General features: G+C 45.0%; 1 protein-coding gene across 1 annotated transcript in view; it reads right to left on the bottom strand.

Annotated features, from left to right (window-relative positions):
* The window catches only part of CLPB (ClpB family mitochondrial disaggregase), a 1,931,888-nt gene that overhangs the window by 1,442,510 nt on the left and 476,188 nt on the right, over positions 1-13,190 (bottom strand). The window contains exon 4 of the mRNA XM_069640284.1: positions 12,286-12,389. Coding sequence (XP_069496385.1) covers positions 12,286-12,389 — 104 coding nt within the window. The remainder of the gene's footprint in view (positions 1-12,285; positions 12,390-13,190) is intronic.

The raw sequence follows: 13,190 nt of genomic DNA, 5'->3' as shown, positions 1-13,190 counted from the left end.
AATGCATCCAGAAAAGGTCCCAACTATCCTGTAAGAAGACCATTCACTTTGGAGTTTGGTCATGGCACAGCCCGACGTGCGCTTTCCGACACTTAGGCGCTCATTGGGAGCATGGGTGGTAATGGTTAAAACAGGCAGTATTTTAAACACAGCCCGTTTTTACCGGAAACTCAGAGGCCATTTTGGATTTTGTGATTTGCAGAGGTCTGAGTGCGTCTTAGAAGTACCTTTTTTCGGGATGTTGGTTTCCGAGCAACGTGGATTTTGGGTTTTTCAATGGTTTTTACTTTTTTACAGATTTCCTGGACTGTGGATCTGCTGTTTTTTGGGATTTTTTTCACAAGGTTTCTTTTTTTTTCAGGATTTTCATGGAATTTTGGATTCCAGGCAACGTGTATTTTGGGTTTTTCAAAGTTTTTTACTTTTTATGGAATTCTTGGACCGTGGATTTGCAGTTCTTTGGGGGATTTTCACCATTTTCTGCTGGATTTATGATACGCTTTGATCCGGGACTATGTATTAATGGGATTTTTTCAGAGTTGGATTGTTGATATTGATTTTTTTTAGGGTTTGGGTTGTTGTTGGATCTTGGATATTCAGAATTTTGGGGCATTTTCGTTGCTTTTTGGATACCAGGAATTTTCTGTCTTGGATTCATTTGTAATTTGTCCAGGTTTGGGATCCTTGGTCTTTTGGATTTTGGCATTTGCAGAGGTAAATTCATTAACATTTTCTTAATAGTTTATATTGAAAGCAATGCTGTGTAGATATGCATTTTTTTCTTCTTTTTTCTAATATTTTCTATTAGGTGCATGTTATAAATCTTACCTCAGTAAGTTTAAGAGTGGTTTTGTGTGATGTTTTGTTAACTCCCGTTAATTCACATTTCTGTTTACCTCAGTGGTTGTGTTACAATGAACTCTTTGTGAACCATTGCCTCGATTTACAAAAAGACTTCCTCATTTAGGTCCTTTTCTCTGAGGACCTCGGTTACTTTCGTTATATGTTGCTGTCGTTGTTGAGGTTTCATTATAAGAACTGATTACATGTAATTGGATTTATTTCGGTAATTATGTTTTCAGTAAATAAAATGTGTTGTCACATGGTGTCGACATATAGGCTTAGATTTAAAGACATGTAACCAGATGACATCCCCTCAAAGCAGCCGGTAAATGGACACAGGTGAGGGAAATGTGGCCACAGGTGCACCTAATCCAACCAGGTGCACCCAGTGCACACAGTACTTAAGGGCCACACCTTCCCCAAGAACACTCTCCAACACAACCATGCTACCACTCATTGCTGGTACCATGGACCTAGGGGTGCTCCATGCTGATGTCCAGCTGCTGCTGCTAGAGCAGCAATGGCGACAGGAGGGCAGGGACAGAAGAAGGAGAAGGAGGAGGTTGATGGGGATAGAGGGGATGCAGGTGGCGTGGCAGAGGCATGCCGTGATCCCTCACACAATGGCCACGCCCTGGACTCTCACAGACAGCCAGCTACTTATCCTGTACTGCCTAAACAGGGAGACCATTCATGACCTCACTGTGAAGGCATCATGAAGCAAGACACAGAAAATAGAGTCAAAGTTCAAACAAAAATAGCTTTGTTAACTTAAATGTCAGGATGGTTGAAGGCCTAACTTATCCCTATGCTAAGGTGGGATTTCCCTGCCTAAAGAAACTAAGGAAAGTCTGAGTCTGTAAGTTCAACTTAAAATTCTCTCTGTGTCCAAAACCTATACTTGCCCTCACAACTAAAGCTAAACAATGTGTAGGGATGTCAGCAACCAAATAAATAGTGTTCCAAATAAAGTTCTGTGCTTCTTCCAGCTCTGGACTTGCTTTCCAGCTCCCCTTCCCCAAGTTCAAAACAGTTCCACAAAGTCTCGGGGTTCCCTTCCGCAAGAAGACAGCACAGTTCAAAAGGGATCTTGGGGTTCCTTTCCCAAAGACAGCAACAACATTCATAAAGTCTTATGGCTCCTTTCCCCGTGATGTCAGCTTTCCCAGTTCAACTTTACACTCCTTCTGGTTTCTTGACATTTTACACAGAGTGCTTTCTTCTGGTTCACTTCAGCAATCTCTTACATATATTTGGATTGGATTTGTGTTTATTTCTTTGGCTTTCACAGACAGGGTACCCCCGCTCTAGGCGCAGTTGTCGAACCACATGGTCCACCAGTTACAGCTCACACAACCTAGGCTTTCTTTGCACACACAGGTTCTTCTGTCACTGCAACTGTGTTCTGGTTCACATTCACTTGGCTTTCTTCTTTCCAGCCTTTTGGCTCTGTCACAATGTATTTTCCTCTTTGCCAGTCTCCTGACTTTGCAACAATGTGTTCCTTCATATAGTTCACTCGTGGTTCTCTTTTTCCTTCACCACATTACTTCCACACTCTTCAGTAATATTCAATACTTCCTTTTTATAAGATTCTTTCTTTGCTTTCAATATATTGTATGTGTACTTCAAACAAACCCTATCTTCTGTTCAACGGCTTATCAAAAGCGTTCATAGGCTTCTCAAAAGCTTTCAGTTTATTTTGTATTCAATAATGCTTAACTCTTATTATTTTGTTCACAGTTCATCTTATTTGTATTGTTCATCACAACCATTCACTTTGGGTTCACAGCATCTTGCACATCTCAAATCGTTCATTCAGCAATTACTTTTGCCCTTTAACAGCCCCCAGGAGCGTCCCGGTTCAAGTGTTTCTTTGTATTCCCTCACCAGTCCCTGGCGGATCCTCCAGGCGGCTGCTTTCCTCTTCTTTGGCTCTGCATACAAGTTTCTAATATATTGCGAGCCCCACTCACACTCCAGTCTTCTTTCTGTGGGTTGCCGGCAGCTCGGCTTGCTTCCTGCAGGCGCTGCCGGTAGCTTTTAACAATTGGATTCCTTCTGTGCCCCGCAGCGGGCACCCGACCAGGGAGGCTGTCACCACAGTGACCCTCTCACGGCCCGTCGGGCCTCGCCACCACAGTCTCTTCTGGGAACTTGCTGGCGTCCTGGTTTCTCGACAGGACCCTCCTCGGCAGCCTCCTTCTCCACATGTTTTCTCTTCTCTCAGGCCTGTACGGCTTGGCCTGCCTTCTCTCCCGCTGGTCTCTCCCATGCTGGTCTCTCTCCCTTTTATACTCCTGCAACCATTTAACAGGGTGCAGGTGTGGGTCCTCTAGCCCAATTGCCTGACCATAGTTAATAGAGTTCTCTGTACATGCATGATCCTCATAACAGTCTGCAGGCCTGGTCTCAGTACGAGAGTGGTGAAATTACATGTTAGCACGTTACACTCCTATTCGTCTCTTACTCATCCCAGTACTATAGTGGTATGAAGGAGGTTGATTATTACAAGGAAAAGGGGGGTACCATGTCTCGCCTCTCCCCAAACCCCAAGGACCTTCCTTGCATCTCCACCCCCAGGGTCAGTATCCAAAAGTGATGTCCTTTCCCTGGCCACCTGAGGGGAGTAGGTGTGAGGATACCCTTAGGTTTCTCACATGACCCACATCCAGGAAGACATTGGAAGCAGGATCGGCTTCAGGACATTCATACGACCGCTGGTGAAGCAGCTGGTAAGTCCTGTACTTCCTGGCCAGTTGCACGTTCCAGCACTCCGTGACTCAGCTGCATGGCATTTGCAGCCTGCCTTCTCCAGAGTGCTGGTGCAGGTATTGGAGGCCCTCCTGTGCCATGTGGGCCAGCACATAGCCCTCCGCACCACCCTGGCACAGTTAAACACCAAGGCCTGCCTCTATGCGATTGCGGGCATGCCCAATGTGTTGGCAGCATTGGACTGCATGCACATAGAGCTGGTGCCACCCATGCCTCAGAGGAGGTCTACAGGAACCAGAGGCAGTTTAATTCACTTAATGTCCAGGTGACCTGTGACGCCAACCTGACCCTCACACACTGCTTTGCCCGGTTTCCAGGAACAACCCACGAGTCCACGGTCTTGCAGAACAGCACCCTGTCGGCTTACATGGCGCATCACAGAAGACAAAGGACCTGGATGTTGGGTGAGTACATGAACATGTACACATACATTGCAGCATGGGTCACAGGCAAAGGGGGGGGGGGCATTTCACAAATGAATGTCCGACAAGCACCCTGCACATGCAGGACCAACCACAGGAGTAGCACATGACTGTAGATGTAGCAGTCACTGACCAGGCCATTTAAAATCCAAGAGGACATCCACATGTAATGCACTACAGGTACCAGAATGCAACAACACTCCCCCATCCCCAATTCCAGTGAATCTGTAGATGAGGCCACCTAGGGTCATGAGATGTTTGTCCTGACGAGACATGGGACATGCATGCACAGAATGACCATTGAGGTTCCGCTGTCACAGGCAACACCACTGCCGAGCACCATTACCCTTACCCCTTGCAGGTGACTCAGGATACTCGCAGCTGCCATGGCTGATGACCCCTTTGAGGAATACCCAGACGCAGGAGGAAATGGCACACAACAGGGTGCATGTGAGGACCAGGGTGACCATCAAGCATACCTTCGGGCCCTTGAAGGCACGTTTCAGTTGCCTACACCAGTATGGGGGGGCGCTCAATTCAGGCGAGAAAAGGGAAACTTTCTTCGTCTGAGGGGTCTTAGCGGGCCCAGGTTTCGACATAAGCCGCTGGGAGAGGCGTCGTGGGCTGCCCTGGTGCGGGCTCCTGGTGGTAGTGCTGGGTGATAGCAAGTCAGAGCCATGGGCCTGCAAGTGTGCAAGAGTAACATGCAGGGTGTGTGAGATGGACGCGGACATGGCTGTGATCCCCTAATTTCTCTCGCTGACCTTTTGGGCCAGGATGAGTAGGGCAGTGGTGGTACGACCTTGTACCCGTGCACTCCTGCGACTGCTGGCCTGGATGCACTCAAACAGCAGCCTCAACTCAGTGAGCTGCTGCTCGGCAAGTGTGGTCATTGCCCCATGTCTGTCCTCCATTGCATGTAGTCGCGCATCCATGTCCTGGATGCTGGGCATGGGTGGAGGAGGGGGGCTGTGCAGTGTTACCAGGCTGAAAGACAGGGTGGGGTAGGGGATGTGGCTGTTGTCCTCCTCTGTCATGCTGTACCTGCCGCGATGCTCTGGTGACAGGTGTACCCATGGTGGTGTGGAGGGCACAGAAGGGACGGTGGGGCCACGGACTACTGGTGGTGGCGGCACAGCTGGCGGTGGTGGCATAGCTGGCAGTGGTGGTAGTGCTGGCGCAGGAGGTGGTGGTGGTGGTGCTGCAGGAGGTGGTGTGGTGTGGCCTTCCCATGTCTGCCTGCACGAGCTGGGTCCGACAACGGTCCAGGTGTGTCGCTGTCAGAGGATATGCCTGTTGGGGTAAGATGAGCATATTGTTAGTCTTCCAGGAGCCACATCTGCAGGCTTGCATTACACTCATGCTACATTATGTGTGTCCTGCTCTTGTCATGCTGTTTCTTTGGTCTGTTTTCTCCGATGTGTGCTTCTACATGTGGGTGGTGGGAATGCACATTGGAGGTTGGTCTGCCAATATGGCTTGTTGTTGTGTGCGCGATGGGCCTATAATTGCTGTCCTGTTCTCCCTTAGCACACATGGGTGCTCATCATGTGTCCATGTGTGGTGCGCTGCATTTTGGCAACGGTGCTTGTGCATGCCTACAACTGCCTGCAACCCATGGCATTGCATGTGATTGGCCCATTTGCTGTGACGGACATGTGGTGTACCTGTTCCTTTGCCCATTTGGTGTTTCTCTGCCTGGCGATGCATGTATTTGGACTGAACATTTGCATTTAATTAGTGTTTATTGTACTTACCACCATCGCCTTGGGTCCCAGCTCCTGCCTCTGCTGTCCCGACTCCCTCAAAGCCCTCCATGAGCAAGATGGAGCTGCATGTCTCCTGCCAAGAAATGAGGGTCAGGGGTGCCACCGTCCTTCCTGCCGTGGCAGCAGATTCCCTCCTATGAGTACCAAGGAGGTTTCGGACCCTCAACCGCACGTCTTCCCACAGCTTGTGGCAGTCCCATGGTATGCATGGGACAGTCCCCACGGTTGTGACCTTGTCGGCCACCTCCTGTCTGATGGCCGCCTTTCTTCTCTGGCTGGTCCTGCGGTTGCCAGCCGAAAGAGGGTTTCTGCGTGCATCACGACTGTCGGCGAGTGCAGAAATCTCTGGCTCTGCAAACTTCGGCTTGCAAGGCCAGACCTCTGGGACTCGCAATTTGCCACTCCAAGGCAATGTCTGCACTTTCAGATGTATTGGATGGCACAGGGAGTGGGGGATTTAAAGTGGAATGAGTTTTTAGAATGGCTGCTGGTGAGCTTCCCATTCCTGCGATGACGCTCTTTCCGGTGCCTGTAATTCCACAGCTGGACCTGTAAAGTGCCAGTAATTCTGGCAGTGGACCTGATGGAAAACGGTAATACTGGCAGGCTGGAATTGCCGGGCAGGAAACTTGTAATGAGAGCCTATAGCTTTATCATCACTTGGATAGATGCTTGAGATTTCAAATTTCCCCCAAATCACTCCAGTGTGTCGGTTTACTATGTGGGAATTAATGAAATTATTAAGTAGCAAGAAAATGCTAGGGATCTACTTCTGTATGCCCACCCCATCAATAAGGGGAAGCTACTAATTCAAACAGATCCCCACCAATGGTTTGCCTTTTGTACTTACTACCTCTCCAGACTCATTTATGGATGGCCTCCAGCATCAATCCCTCTGTTTGTCTCTCTGGGCCTCTGGTTATGTATGGCTCAGCCTCTCTCCTAGTTCCCTCCAGATTTCACACCCAAAATCTCTAAATTATGAGGTGCCGGCTCATTGGCTAATATTTATAATTGGACTTTGATTGTTCTTCCCCATACACAAGGCTTAGCCTCTTCAATTGGATTGGTTCCCTGGTTCCCATGCCCCATTTCTGAGCGTTCTTGCTCCACCCATCTGAAACTATATTTCTGACTAACTTGGATATGAATTTAAAAACCTTCTACGGGACACTTTTCTTTAGTTTACAGATGAGGATCGCCATCCATAAATTTCTAAATTGGTCTGATCATGCCGTTCACAATGAACTATGCCTGATGTCGCCACAATGTTGCATGTGCAAATGGCAGATTTTTGTGATTCCCCCCCAAATGGACTTCAGTTAAAATCTTGATATTCCACATACAGGTATCCAATTCAATAAGTTACCATATTCCTGACTCTCCAATCCATAACTTTTTCTGGGATGCTGCAATCACATTTTAGCTTATGACCAGTTCCCAAAATCGAATTCTGCAGGGATTTCTATCAACTTATGCTTTCCGAAGACACATGAACCATGGCGGTACCTACTACGGTTCCCGTGTTTATGAGCATAATATTATTCTCTGTATAATCCTATGGTAGCCTTTTAATTACTTACATACATACTTTTCACTTAATTAATAAAACCATTTCTTCTTCCCAAAACCTTGATGTATGCTTGGGCATCTGCTCTCTGTTGACTTGGTCTGCAAGATAATCCTTAACATTCTTTCAGGGCTAAATATCTGAACATATGTTCCCTTATCTTCCCTGAGCAGACCGGTATAACTCCACCCCCTGACTCATGTGAAATTCTCTGGTGCCTGTCAATTGTCAGTTATCTCAGGTCCCCACCACCAACTAATTTCAAGTATTTTACAGTGTTCAAAATTCATGAACTGCATCTTCTTTAACTCAATGGTGGTCCTTTCACCCCAATAAACCACTTCCCAGTCCCCTTCCTGCCTCTGCTGGGGCTTCAAAGAGGTTTCTAGATAGAGGTGAAGGGGGGTTTGACCTTTGCAACATAATGTGGGGAAGGCGTCTTTGGGTCTTCCAGCCCAGGCTAAAGTCAGTTCTTATGAATAGCAACTAGTGGTTTTAAATGTTGCAATTTCTTTCTTTACATTGTTTAATATTTGACATCTTATCACAAATACATTTTCTCCTGCACCATGTCATCAATATTAGACTTTATATTATAAGATATTTAATTCCTCTGGCAATGGAGTTTTGTTTTTCATGTGTTCATAGCTTCATCCCAGCTGCAAAATGTTCAAACTTCTCCATGGCAGCTCTCTGATTAAGCAAATCTGCACTTTAGTGCATCTGTCAATCGTAATGGAAAGCAAGCCTAATTTCATTCGGCCTTGTTGGAACCATGGCACAATTAGCTTTTATTTTCCTTTTTCTGCAGACAATATTTGAGTGTTTGGCAAATTAAGGTTAAAGTCTGTCCTTTTTGGTCTTCCAGTCAACAGTATGCTTTCAATATTCCTGCACATTTGGGCCTAATCTTTAGCAGATGCAGTTCATATGGTGTGAAAATACCCCACATTAATGTCACATAGCAATGTTTGTTTGTAACCATTTGGGCTGGGGAGTGGAAAATAGCTCCTGGTAGCCGTTGGTGTCAATCTAACCAGGGTCTCCCTGGCTAGAACCTGGAGCTAAAACGCACTCAGAAATTTCACACTGTGCCAGTTCCACACCATATTTAGTTGCACAATGACAGAATCTACTTCCATATCACCAATGACCATTTTGCAAAGAATAAAAATAATGGGAAGGTCCTAAAGCTAGCCAGAAATTTCAAGAAGCTAACAGCGGAATGTTTTATATCATGGGTCACGGTCTTGTCATCAGAGATCCTGCAAACAGAAAATCTACACTCATTCCTTAACACATTTCACAACATAGCAGAGTCATTAGCCCCAATAAAGAGGAAGTATTGTCAGGAGGGTCACAAGGACAATAAATGGTTTTCGGCAGAAATCCAGGAACTCAAAACAAGGAAAATAAAGCATTTCTATGCATGGAGGAAGAGTCAGAATATATCAGACTTAACACTCTAGAAAAATTCAGTTAAGATATATAAAAGAGCAATCATACAAGCAAGAAAAGACGTGTTTAATAATAGAATTGCCAGGGCTACCTCAGATAGTAAAATATTAAAAATCTTGAGAGAACAGGAAGTTCCCAGGGAAACGAATAAAGAACCTCTTGTGAAAAATGAGGTTTGGTGCACCTCAATTCAAGAGGCAATGTCAAATAAACTGGCAACCATTAAAAAGGCACCAAAGCCAAAAAAGCCACCCTTAAAATCCAGGCAAACAGAGCACACTGAGCTCACAGAAAACGCCTGCACTGTGCAGCAATTCTACTTCTCTCCAATTACGGAGGAAGAATTAGCTAACGTCATCTGGAATCCTAAATCCACCAGATGCAAAGGGGATCCCTGCACTGCCACAATTATCAAAGAATGCCCTGATATCTTATTGCCGGCACTCATTAGATTTGTGAATAGCTCTTTTGAGGAAATCCCTGTCCCTAAAGGACTTAAACAAGCATGAATTACTCCACTGCTAGAAGAACCAAATCTCGGTCTAGTTACACCGACCAATTGCCAACACACCTTTCCTGCTCAAGATCTTGGACAGGGTTGCTTATAATCACATTTCCCTTTACCTCAATAGCCATACCATTCTTAACAAGTTCCAATCAGGGTTCAGGCAAGGCCATGGGACTGATACAGCTCTCCTTGATCTGAAGTCCAAATTACTGGAAAGAATGGATAGCGGGCAGGTGTCACTTCTAATGACCCTGGATCTATCCTCAGCCTTTGACCTGGTGGACCATGACATCCTGTCCACCAGGTTAAAAGAGGTCACCCTGTGTTCAGACTGGGCGACACAATGGATCATATCCTTTAAGTGAGAGACAATGCAGAGTGGCCAGTGAGGAAGCTGAAGCGAAACCAGCAGCCCTGACATTTGGTGTGCTGCAGGGGGATGTGTTTCGCCAACCCTGTATAACATCTTTATGGTTCTCTTCTTCGACCTGTTCGCTAGAAATGATATCACGTTTACAAACTATGCTGACGACACGCAGTGCGCTTTCCCACTAACTGGACCGCATAGTTTCAATTAATATTTTATCAATAAAGTACATGATCTCATTCACAAATGGATGCTACAAAATGGTCTGGCTCGCAACAATGAAAAGACAGAGCTCAGGGTAGTCGGCTCGGAAAATAAATTGGCTAAACTAGACCCTATGTTTAATAGTTTTACCATAGCTAATCACACACTAGACATACAGAAAAAAGTAAAAACCTTAGGCATAACACTGGACGAAAATCTAAACATGAAAGCACAAATGAGCAGTCTAGTCACGGAATCAACCTATTATGTAAAATTACTGGCACCTATCTGCCCGTTTATTACACAAGTCAATGCAGAGACGATAGCGAGAGATATAATAGGCTCAAAAATCGATTACTGCTGCAGCCTCCTTATTGGCACCGCCCAATCCGAGATTAATCATTTGCAAGTCATCCAAAATGGCGCGGTAAGTGTGATCAAGAACCTGAAATGGAGGGACCACGTATCGGAGGCGAGACGTAGTTTACATTGGCTTCAAGTGAAAGCAAGAATCCACTGATTACTCACAAATGCTCTTTAAACTTAATGCCAGCATATCTGAAGGAGTGCCTTGTCGAGAAACAGAACATGAGGCAGCTCAGATAAATAACACAGCCCAACTAATGACACGCCACTGTAGAACCAGCAAATCCCTTAGGGGGTGCATTCAGCATAGCCGCCCCACTGGCTTGGAACAAGCTTCCACTGGATATAAGAGAAATTAAATCGACCAATTTGTTCAAGAAGAAGCTGAAAACGTTCTTATTCTGTTAATCGTGAAAGCATGCCATTCATAGGTCGTGGGCCACTGACATAAGTTTCCCACAATGTTCAATCTGTCGAATGAGTTTGAGATTCCACGCAATCTTTTCTGTCTGTTCTGTTATATAATTGTGATCTATGTTCACTGATCCTTACTGCAATCTTCCTTGTGGTCAAACTTGCATATAACAGATCACATGGACGTGTTAATAAAAATATCAAATTAACAGAAGGACAATTGAAAAAAATGTTTCTCCAGTTTACCATGTTATGCCAAAAGTGAGTCTCTGTGGTATTTGAAGCACAAATCCCACTAAGGAAATTAACCCACTCTCAGGGACACGTGAAATCTCCATCAGAGCTAGTCTCCTTCTGCCTCCTTTTATATTGTTTTCTCTGGGATCAAGTGACTCAATAAGGTCAGGGATTGGCTAGGCCATTCTCCTTTAACTCTTTGCCATGGTACTGGTTAATACTCTGTGGGCCCACCTCCTCACATGTGTTTTTCCTCTCTTGCTTACTGAATGAATGTGTTGCTCATTGCTTGATTTCCTGTGTTCACCCCTGTTCTGATTGATGGAGTCTCTGTGGGCCAAAGGCTTAAGTACACCAGCTACCATAATCGAATCAGGAAAAAGTTTCATTGTGGCAGGGTGACTGTCCTCCGGTTCTGTCCTCTGCCAGTGATGATATTTCCTTGCTGGAGCTTACCTTGCGCCATGTGAAAGCATTTGCTTAAATTTTCCAGATTTGCAAGCACTGGCTCTTCTCTGAACCCCCCTCTAACCGCCACTCCTGATCTTCTTCGCCTATTGTGTATGCTGAGAGCTTTGCTCCAGCTACACATGTGAGCCTTTAGATCGAATCCACAGAGAGTGGCATGCTTCCTGGATGTGACAGGTCTCACAAATTACTCCTCACTCAGACTCAAGTCTTGCTGGGGTTCTGGAGATTGAATGCTGGTGGCCTTTGGATGATGCCACCATGCATCATCTTCATGGGATGCAGTGCATAGCGGGTGGCATTCATTGGCCCTCCGAGACCCCTAGTCCCTCACCATGACCCCCTTATAAGTGTCTCCATTACAAAGAATAATAAAAATGGTTAAATAAATAGGCAACTTGTTTGATGGACTGGGCCTATTCACTGTACAAAGCACACAAAATATAATACTTCAAAAAGTGAAGCAATCCAAAAGATAGCATGTCTGGTCAGTTACTATTTTCCTACCTAATTATAAACAGCCCCAGAACAATCTTCCCTCTCTCCAATTGAAAAACATGGAAACTAAGCAGACAATTGAAGGAAGAGGGGTGGCTATGGTGCAAGATTCAAAACGGCTAACCAAGAGTTTATGATGGAGCAATAATCATGATGCTCTATGTTACATGTTTACTGATTTTACTCTGAAGCCAAATTAAAGTTATGCATTAGTGAGTAGGGTGACATACACCTTAGTAAGAGGATTCAAGAAATGTAAGGCATACATAAGGAGTGCAATGATTAACAGCCATACAACAAATCTAATAATTGAGTTCCAACAGATCAAGCAAATATGAAAGAAGCAAAAACAAACGAGCCAATTGTAAAGAACTTTTGCAAAATACCTTCCAATGAATGCAGCGATTTCTCTTTGGCTGACTGGTAAACATTACTGAAATTGTCTCCAAGGTTTGGGTCAGCTCCAGCTGCAAGCAATGCCTTTACTATGCTGTAGAAGAAAAAAAACAGTGGGTTAGTACAAGAGTGGCAAACAAATCAGTTGAAAGCTAGTTTGACCATTAAAATTAAATGTTCGTGACACCACTATCACAAAAAAGAATGATCAACAAAATATGACTGTTAAACGTCCACCCCGATTTGTGATTTCTTTAAATAAAAATCAACCAACCCACGCAGATTATTTTAGTGATGTTCAATGCTCTCCTTCATGCACACTCCTGGGGTAGCCTCATCTACCGTACCACAAATTGAGCATTTCTCGGCAAGCTCTCATCTCCCCAACTCCATCTATAAAGAGACATTACGTAAAGCATACCTTGTTTAGCTTAAACCCAAACTTCGCCCTAAGAATATCAATCCCAAATCTGCCTCATGGTTCCTCTCGAAGCAATAAATGCTGGAGTGGTAGAGTGCAAGTCTTCTGCCTCTTGCCACAATTGAGAGAGGGTCAGCATTCGCCAATTCTCTTGGTTGCAATATTCACATCGGACACCCACAAAATGAACCTGGGACTGGCTTATGTGAGTAATTCCAAGTTGACCTCTATGCACAGTTTTGATATAACCATTGACGATCTTATGAGACAATCCTAAGTTATTGCCTCTGAACAGTATTTTACCTATAAGTGATAATTCACTATTTAACTGCCTATTAACTTAATATTATCTGGTCCTTTCTGCAATATTTAGCTAACATTGCCAGGCTTCCACAATCCATCTGCAAACCTTTGTCACAAGTTTGTCCCTGATGAAAACGTCCCTCTAGTTTTCTCCCAAAGTAGCATATTCAT

This window comes from Ambystoma mexicanum, chromosome 7q (assembly GCF_040938575.1).
Source record: "Ambystoma mexicanum isolate Mex_15411 chromosome 7q, UKY_AmexF1_1, whole genome shotgun sequence".
Lineage (NCBI taxonomy): Eukaryota > Metazoa > Chordata > Amphibia > Caudata > Ambystomatidae > Ambystoma > Ambystoma mexicanum.
Note: the sequence above shows the minus strand (reverse complement) of the source record. Positions and strands in the feature narration are given on the sequence as shown.